Here is a 9,692-nt window from a genome sequence, read left to right as displayed (position 1 = left end):
AAAGGTTTTGGCCTTCGACTTCTCTATCTTCAAATGAAAAAATGTATAATTCAATATTCATACAAAAACAACCACTTCTTGACAGTCGCTGTCGCTAACTGAAATTTTTGACAGTAATTACCTGTAAAATAGGTTATTGTTGGTTACCAGTGACATAATAACAAATATGGACTGGCCATTGAAGAGAGAATACTGGCTCCAACTACTAAGAAAGATAGAGAATTTTAAGTCTTGGCATTTACGTCACTTATACACGTGACGACAGATATGTCACGATGTTTCACGTGTTGCATATATTGGGTTTATATGGAATATATATAAAAGTAACGTCACACCCAGTGCATTGGATAAGATTGTTTTGTTAATTGGGTTTGTTAATAGTCGATGGATAAATTATTTTCGAAGTGGAAACATACACTGCGATCATATATTCTCTAATCAATATATCTTACAATAATCGTAAATGAATACTGAGCTGGCAGATTCTCAAGTTCTAACGATTCGGAGAAAGATGAAAATCACAGAGGACACTTAATACATTCAACACACCGGGGAATTTTGAAATCTATGTGAAAACTCTTCTTCTCTTTTTATGGTCTTTGCTTCCCTTCGGCGCAGTAGACCAGGTATGTAAACTCAGTGATTGCTTTGTCATCTGTCATTCGTTGTTTTAGCTAACGCCAACATTGCAAAATATGATAAAATTTACCTTCCAACATATCATTACACAGCAAGAAGGCGTTTGAGAGCCACATAACATTTTCATAATCATACTAATATTCAAAATATCACACAGAAAAGTCGCAGATTTCACTTCCTCCTGCGGCAACAAAATTACATTCAAGACCTTGGTTTATCAAAGGTCCTAGGTATAGAAATTCCTGACACAAGATGCAGGGCCCTCCGCGAGAGATCCTAATGCATTTGCTGTCAGCGTGTCCAGCCTCAGCTTATATCCATCAACATAACGGTGCCCTAAGAGTGCTCTATTATCACCCAAGGCACTTTCATGGTATTGACGAAATACCGGAGGTGATGCCATCTATGGGAACGACTGAGAACTTGGATAGAGGCCTGTTGAATCATGAATGCTTGTCTTTGGCTTTTGGTTTTGAACTAGTCCCCTAGCAGTGAAAGACATGACGAATCTGGTAGAAGGTTGATGTCGTAGCTTGGCTTTCAAACTGGCCGCCTTGGGGAGACTCGTTCATCTTTGATATTCAAGGATCGAATTCTCTGTGGTTGACTTAGTTTCTCCACCATTGGCAATGAAAAGCCCCACACCCGAACTTCAAAACATGTAGTTCCCGACGCAAAGTTCAACAAAGTACTTCATCCACCTTGTAATGACATTTTAGGCTACGAATACTCGAAAATAATTTCAATGCAGAACATAAACGGCTTGATTTGTTCAAACATGTCCTTGTTATTATTGAGAAATTATTCCTATCAGTCTAGATTTCGTTGATTATAATTATTCCGTGAAATTTTTCCGTGAAATGGTCACAAAGAAATAATCAATAAATACATGTTTAATTGAATTTTTGGACGACACGAATAAATTAAATATATAAATATCTATGATCTATGAAAACCTGTGCTTAACTTAAAAAAAAATCGTTAGGTAACTTTGACGGAAGATAAAATATAAAAATATAACTAAAAGAAAATACTGTCACAGCTTCGAAGGTGAACGTCAAAAAATTTGAAGCCCTCATGTCCACAAATAAACGTAGATAATTCATATTTACATGTCTATCAATTTTAAAAAAGTTCACAGGTAACATTATACACAACGTTTGAAGTATATACAGTTGACTCTAAAAATTATCATCAACAACACACTATCATGTACCCACTGCAAACTGGATATTCATCTACAGTTTAACAACTTTCTCACAAATCTCGTTGGTGAATTCGGAACACTTAGATTTTCCGCCCAAGTCTCCTGTTAGGAATTTGGCTTCTTTGATCGTTTCATAACATGCTTGTTCGATTCTGGATGCATGACTGTTCAATCCCATATATCTCAGCATCATTACTGCAGACAACAGAAGGGCTGTAGGGTTGGCCTTGTCCTGTCCAGCAATGTCTGGAGCAGTTCCATGAACCTAAAAACAATCACAATTTTTGTAAAACAGTGCAAATTCATGGCTATTAGCGTCATATTCAGAGACGGTTATGGTAATAACTACACAAGGGAAATATCATAGTCATTCAGCCATGTAATGCAGCAGAAGAAATACCCCTTCAACTGGGTATATACTGGCAAGAGAAATATCTAACGGAAAATGGGTTAAAACTCACGATCTCAGAATCGAGAGCCAGGCGCACAAAATAATTTTCAAACAGAGAGTATGTTTGTTCAATATGTTTCTGAGATAGATGTTCTCAATGTAATAAAATATAAAATTAAAAATAAGCCCTCCTGTGGTTATGATGGAATTTCAGCTGTAATATTAAAAAAAATTGCAGAATATATAGTTAAACCTCTAACTCAAGTTAGAGGTTGAAAACTTCATTAGTGTCTCCTATTTTAAAGAAAGGTAATCCATCTGACATAGCTAATTATAGACCAATCACTATTCCATCAGTAATATCAAAAGTAATTGAATATGTGGTTCTAAATCAACTGGTATCGTTTTTAGAGAGGAAAAAAGTCATTATGGATAATCATCATGGTTTTCGTAGCCAATACTCTACTACAACAGCAATTATCTCCTTCTATGAGAAAGTATTAATAGCTACTGAGAAGGGTGAAAATAAAACAGGAATATTTTGTGATTCAAGTCGAGCTTTTGATTGTGTTCAACACGAAACTCTGCTCGATAAGTTATATAAATTTGGTATAAGAGGTAAAATTCATAATTGGTTTATATTTTGTTCAAACTTGCATTTTCTGTAATAACCCAAATTGAGAAACATTCCCCACTTTATGGTGAGAAAATGAAATTAATGAACAATAATGGGATTTAAATCATAGATATGAACAATTTGTGGACAATGTATTGTCGATATTGAATTAAGTTACCTCAAAAGAAAACGGTCAAGATCTTTCGACATTATAAAGAATTCTGGAATGAGAAGGTGAGGCAAGCTACAAAAGAAAGGGATTTGAGTTACAAACAGTATACAATCAATAAAACAACGGTTAACTGGGAGAAGTATAAACAAAAAAGAAATATAGCAGTGAAAACTATTAGACAGAAAAAGAAGAACTATTTAGAGACAAAGATTGAATCAAATAAAAACAATTCTACTGAAATGTGGAATACACTGAAGACATTAATCGAATAATAACAAATAATACAAACTTACAACTATTGATTTAGACAATGGTGAAACAATTTCTGCTAAGATTTTGATACCAAATGACCTGAACACATTTTATATCAAAAGTATAAATAAATATAACTGATGCAATTGACAACAAAATTTCTCATATTTTTCCTATAACTGAAAGAATAACTGATTATAAATTGTCCAACTTTAGTCTTATCAATATGGTAGATCTAGAAAGAAGTGTTGGTTCTTTGAAAAATAAAAGTAGTCCCGATGAAATTTGTGTAGAACTTCTGAAGAAAGTGTTTCAGTGCCATTTGTAATCCATTGTTGAACATTATCAACAGTTCTTTAGAGAAAGGTGAAGCACCAACTGAACTAAAATTATCTACTATTATACCTATAACAAAAGGACCAAATACAAACCAAGCTATTCAATTGAGACCAATAAACATGATTAATGCTACAGCTAAAGTATTGGAAAGGGCTGTATATGAATAGATAGTGGATTATTTGGAGAGTAATAGGGTCCTTTGTGAGTATCAATCGGGTTTTCGGAGCAAACATAGTTGTGAAACTGCGTTACATTGTTTTAACAGATTGAAGAAAGATGCGAAAATGAATCAGTATACTATTGCAGTATTTCTTGACCTTCAAAGGGCATTTGAAACTGTAGATAGATGCAGACTGATTAGAAAGATTGAAAGCATAGGTATTGATGGAATAACACTGAACTGGATCATGAATTATCTGAGCAATAGATGGCAAAGGTTAAAACTAGAGGAAGTTTATTCCGATAGAATGCAAAATAATATAGGTGTACCCCAAGGGTCTATTTATTCTTATTGTTATTCCTCATATATTTAAATAATATTATAACCATAGCAGAAGAATGTAAAATTCAAATATTTGCCGACGATACCCTACTGTACTTTAGTAGTGATGATGTACATGAGTGTGTTGATACTATATATATATATATATATATATATATATATATTTTACTATTAATGTAAGTTACAAAAAGGATTTGAAGCTCTATGACTTCTATTTGATTATCTGCGAGCGCTTTCAACAGCTAGTCGTGCTGTCAAAAGCGCTTGTGTGATCATCTACTAGGCACTCTTCTATCTGTCAGATAGAGAGTGCCTAGGAAAAATTAGTTGCATCATCCAAATATATATATATATATATATATATATATATATATATATATATATATATATATATATATATATATATATATATATATATATATATATATATATATATATATATGGAAATAAGAAGAATGAATAATAATTCAACTATAACAAAAAACATTTCAACAGGGACTGAGAATCCTTTTTAAGAATGCTAGAAAGATAAAAATTATTTCATATTGCCCAGAAGAGGAAGAAAAGATGGAGGATGAGGAAGAGCCGACAAATAATCTGGAATTTCCAGATTTATTGATATCTGGAGATTGATCTATCACAAGAATCTATCTATCCATCTATTTGTCTGTATGTTCAAAATGTTGAATTATGAAAAAAATTCAAGTCACTACAATAAAAATAACATAGTTAATTATTTAACCAAAATTACCGATTCAAACAATGCTCCATTGAGACCAATATTTCCAGATGGCGTGAGACCCAATCCTCCAACAAGCCCGGCACACATGTCAGACAGAATATCACCGTACAGATTTGGCATGACTAGTACATCGTATTGGGTAGGATCCTGGACCATGTTGAGGCAGACCGTATCCAGATATCTTTCTTCGAATTTAACCTCCGGATACTTTTTTGCCATTTCTCTGCAGCATCTGAGAAAGAGTCCATCTGACATTCGCCTGTAACAAAATTCCATCATCATCCCAACACATATTTCACAAACAATATATTCTAGGATACGGTATCATAGTGGACTCTTCGTCCCCCATATCTTACACGGTAAGATTTTTTCATGAGTATATTTGCAACCGAATGCATACAAATTTCAACCGTTCACTATTATTGAAGAGCTAACAAAGTCAATATTCAATTTCAGGAACATTCCTGCCATCAAATGTGTTGATGCATCAGCTATTTTATTTGTTCAATATTTTTCATTCATGGATTCAAAACCCATTTTACCCGATATAATAAAGAAATGCAAAATAAATGAAAGGCATTATACAACATTAAAAATAAGAAAACACGCATAGAAAACAATATAAAACTAGTCATTGTTTGAAAATACATCATTAATTTTCCATGTTTCTTTGATTTTATTTGGGGCTGAGTTTTTTCTATTGTTTGCATGCTGACATTTTGCTTATTTCATACTTATTTCAGACTTGCATAGCTAGTTCTAGTTCTGGGGTATACCATTTGTTTTTGAAGCGTTTGATAATTTCAGCCATTTTTACCCACTAATCATGCCTCAGCCACTGTATTCACCAGATTTGGTCTCCTGTGACTTTTCCTGTTCTCAAGATTGAAGAAACCCTTGAAAAGACGGCATTTTGCGACGATTGCTTTTAGGATTGGAAAAAACCTGGCCCAAGTGTATATTTGACGGGGAATACTTTGAATGACACAAAATAGAAATTGGTGAACAAATAAATATTTCTCAAGACAACTGAATTCACTTAATTTTTTGATTATCGTGTTGTATTTTCAAACATTCAATAGTTTTATAATGTTTTCTACGCACGTTTTCTTACATTTATTTTTGTAAGATGCCTTTCATTTTCAAATTATACATTTTCAGGTCTTATGCTTTCTAAGGATAACAATTTTGAATCACACATCCAAACTTACATAATATTGGCTTTGTGTACAGCTGTAACTTTCTTCCTGTTGTTCTCTTTAGCATATTGAAACGCAAATTCAGCGACTCTTCGTGATGCGTCTTCAGTAATCAATTTTATACTCTGAACAACACCATCAACAATTTCATGTTCAATTCCTGAATATTCTCCCTCTGTATTCTCACGGATGGTCACAACATCGACGTGATCATACAAAGTTTTATATCTGAAATAAAATATTACAAATATAACCCTGACGCTAATATATGCTTTTATATTTACCCTTCTAAGCTTCTACAAGGCCGTACGTTAGCATACAGATTAAATTCTTTCCTCAAAGCAAGATTCAGAGACCTGTGTCCCTTCCCCACTGGAGTCATGAGAGGGCCCTTGAGGCCAATTTTGTTTTTATTGACAGAATCTATGGCAGCTTGAGGAATTCCAAACTTCCCGTCCGGCCCCTAAAATCACATAAGAATATAAGTACAACAAATGCAAGCGAGGGGAATCGATAATATATACATTTTTTTAGGTGATCCTACTACCGCTATTTCGGAAATGGTAAGGTTTACATGGTTGGTTAAATTAATCAAGAGTTACCTATATTTGGGAACAATGAGCTGAAAAGTTCGTAGACTAACCAACAGATGACGCTAGTGGGAATAAATTCATAATCTTCATTCAACCCCAACCTTCAAAAGACACATGTACAAATATCACAACTGTCGGACTATTAGTTTGTTTGATAGAACATTTTGAGCAACTTTTGTTAATTTGAAGAAAATGGATAAAAAAATTCGTGTGTCAACAAAAAATTGCTTTTTGGCAACAAAAACTATTGAAGCCAAAGCATGGCTTTGATAAATGATACTAGGACTTGGCACCAGGAAAATTAACCGTTGAGAAGTGGTTTGTCTAATTCAAACGAGGTGAAATGAGCACCCCCAAAGAGTCTGTTACAGACGAAGACATCAAAAAAGTCTAAATAGCTGAGGCTCTAAAGATATCAAAGGAACGTGTAGGACATATCGTGCATGAATATTTGGGTATGCGGAGGCTCTGTTCAAAGTGGGTGCCGTGCGAACTCACTATCAACCAAATACAATAATGAATTATGGTTATGGTATCAGTATTTTGGGATGCGCATGGAATAATATTCATAGATTTTCTTGAAAATGGAAAAACCAACAACAGCGATTATTGATAAGTTAATTAGGAATCGTAAATTCAAGAAGAATCTTTATAAAACTTTGAATTTTCAAAAAAGACATGGATTCAAAGTTTATTATCCTTCCGCATGAATCAATATATACTAAAAGATTACATAACAAAAACTAGATATCCCTATTGAAAACAAGTTAATGGATTCCAATGAACAAAATACGGATCTAACGAACGAAATGTTACAATGAAAATTAGTTCATAACGAATAATCTAAAACATAAAATGGCACAGGAAGTTCCTCCGCAACATTTCCATATTATTTGAGAAGGAAGCAATGTTTCAAAATGACCCAATGATAGCCTCAATCTGAAAAAAGATTCTCATTGTCCTACGCTGCCGAATAGGTAACGTTTGTCGAATTTACCTGTCAACCATGTCGGAGATAGAAATAGTAGGATGAGCTGAAAAATGATCTGTTTACTAACAGATAAATGTTCTTCAAAAAATCTATGAGTAGACAAGTGATTTCTGAATACATTAAAATATGAAAAAGTAATCCAAAAGAGCTATCCAATTAAACCAGAAATAAATGGAAATTCTCAACTTCTCAGTGACCTTGTTTCAGAACTTGAATTATAATTGCAAATGGATTTCTCCTAATATTGTCAAATGAGTTATTATCAGCATACTCGTTTTCAAGGCAAAAGTATCTTAAAAATCATTAATATCCACTACAAAAAGAAAGCGTAACAATTATGAACGAAATCACACATTTATTTGAGAATTGAGATTTCTAGAAAGTGTGAGTAGAAGTGTTACATGTAAGTATTGACTTTTGTCGAAAATAAGAATCACCGAGATCTTCATTAAAAACTACATGTTGAAAAATTTAATAACGGAAAAGCATGCATGTCTTTGAATAAATTAAGAATTGTGAATAAGGAAGATAATTTTCATCTACCTGAAATTAAAAGTTGTAGAGAAAAATGAATGTGTAGAAGATGAAATGACCTTGTCTACACTCACAATAGAAATTCATAGAAAAACTTTAATGCCCTGTTATAGGTTATGAAATATCAATAAATATAGAGAAGCTTTTCAGCTTATTATTACTCCATCTTCATACAAAAACGTGGGAAACTTCATCTTGTTTAAAGATAGAGAAGTAGAAAGACAAAACGCTTTCTTTCCCAAAAACTAATCTCTCCTAAAAATTATACACCCTTTCAATCAATCAATCAATCAATGAACATATTGACTAGAACAAGAAATTACTTCATAGCTAATAAAAAGAAATGCTTTACTTTACCCTGACGGGCGTTACATCTACAGACTCCCATTCAATGGGTACACCAGCAGTGGAGAAAATTTTTTGTACTGCAGCAGATATTTCTGGGCCGATACCATCTCCTGGAATAAGTGTGCATTTCTTCAATTCACCGCTATAAAGCCTTTTTCCTAATGTATTGGACGTGGTCTAAAAACATACAACAAAGAATTTGACATGTGACATAACCTAGAAAAGGTTCGCGATTTCATTACATAATCACTTACTAATCTAAAACCTTCCGCAATTGAGTTTTCTGAACCCTTAGATAAATTATCAATAACCTTTGACACGCTGCTCGTATCAGTTTTCCAATTGAACAATTTTTTAAAGAAGTTCATTCTGATGTACCTTCACTTCTAACTTCTAAGAACACTAATTTAAATAGAAATCGATAATAAGTATATATGTCCTCTGACATGTTTGTTCGCTATAATACAACAAAATTCGATACTCACAATTTTTCTCAAGATAGAGGCCATGGTTCTTATTCGGAATTCAAAAAGTTTGACAAGAATACCTCAAAACTCTGCAGTTTAAGAAGAGAAGAGAGATGAGCGTTGAAAGTTGAAAATTGAAAGAAACACAAAGTGAACAAATTTGGAAAGATTATAATTTATTGTTCCATGTCACACAGCGCTCAGAAAACGTGTCTGGAGACAGCTTGATTCACTTCTTTTCACAGCAGCACAAATTTCACTGCCCATCTCGTAAATAGGAATTAAAGAAAATAATTTACCTCTACCAGAACAATGAATTTCACCGTACGTTTCATACTTTTTGTGTGGACAAAAACATCAAGATATAGTACCTATACGTATCATTTTACGAATGAGAATTGAACGAGGTTTTTCTTGAACCAATCGTTTGATACCATTTCATAAGGAAATGCTGAGAAAATTAATTAGGTAGAGAGTAGTAAATGTGTCTATGCATATTAGTAAACATAATATGGCTTCTAGTTGCCGAATATAAGTTATCATTGAAAGGGTTCCTTATTTTATTCGAGTTGAGATGTCAGTGACATCTGTTGGTTAGTGACATGAAGTATAGAGAAAGAATAGGTTACACTGAAAATCACATTGGAAAATATATTACCCAGCTGAAGAACAACAATACTCCCACAGTACCCAAATAATG

At 33.3% G+C, this 9,692-nt stretch overlaps 1 protein-coding gene across 2 annotated transcripts; it reads right to left on the bottom strand.

The window, feature by feature from the left end:
- Window positions 1–1,514: 1,514 nt before the first annotated feature.
- On the bottom strand, window positions 1,515–9,171 carry Idh3a (isocitrate dehydrogenase [NAD] subunit alpha, mitochondrial). Of its 2 annotated transcripts, none has more exons than XM_074178720.1 (6): window positions 9,011–9,171; window positions 8,535–8,702; window positions 6,344–6,522; window positions 6,072–6,287; window positions 4,870–5,119; window positions 1,515–2,111 (listed from the first exon to the last, which is right to left on the bottom strand). In XM_074178720.1, the coding sequence occupies exons 1-6, from the start codon at window positions 9,032–9,034 to the stop codon at window positions 1,878–1,880; spliced, it is 1,071 nt and encodes a 356-aa protein (XP_074034821.1). In that variant the 5' UTR covers window positions 9,035–9,171; the 3' UTR covers window positions 1,515–1,877. The 2 variants fall into 2 exon arrangements, with proteins under 2 accessions (XP_074034821.1, XP_074034820.1); XM_074178719.1 differs by lacking the exon at window positions 9,011–9,171 and adding an exon at window positions 8,780–8,928.
- Between the last annotated feature and the right edge of the window lie 521 nt (window positions 9,172–9,692).

Source organism: Leptinotarsa decemlineata, unplaced genomic scaffold (genome assembly GCF_025532065.1).
Source record: "Leptinotarsa decemlineata unplaced genomic scaffold, Ldec_3_MD MMD2_tig00004307_RagTag_RagTag, whole genome shotgun sequence".
Classification (NCBI taxonomy): domain Eukaryota; kingdom Metazoa; phylum Arthropoda; class Insecta; order Coleoptera; family Chrysomelidae; genus Leptinotarsa; species Leptinotarsa decemlineata.
The sequence above is the reverse complement of the archived record's forward strand: the minus strand, read 5'-3'. Positions and strand labels throughout refer to the sequence as shown.

Bases quoted from the DNA above. Each gene is read 5' to 3' on its own strand.
- Idh3a (XM_074178719.1), bottom strand. From the start codon at position 8,893: ATGAACTTCTTTAAAAAATTGTTCAATTGGAAAACTGATACGAGCAGC. The intron at 8,703-8,779 runs GTAAGTGATTAT...GTATGTTTTTAG, and splicing joins TTGCGGAAGGTTTTAGATTA to ACCACGTCCAATACATTAGG. The intron at 5,120-6,071 runs GTAAGTTTGGAT...ATTTTGTTACAG, and splicing joins GTACACAAAGCCAATATTAT to GCGAATGTCAGATGGACTCT.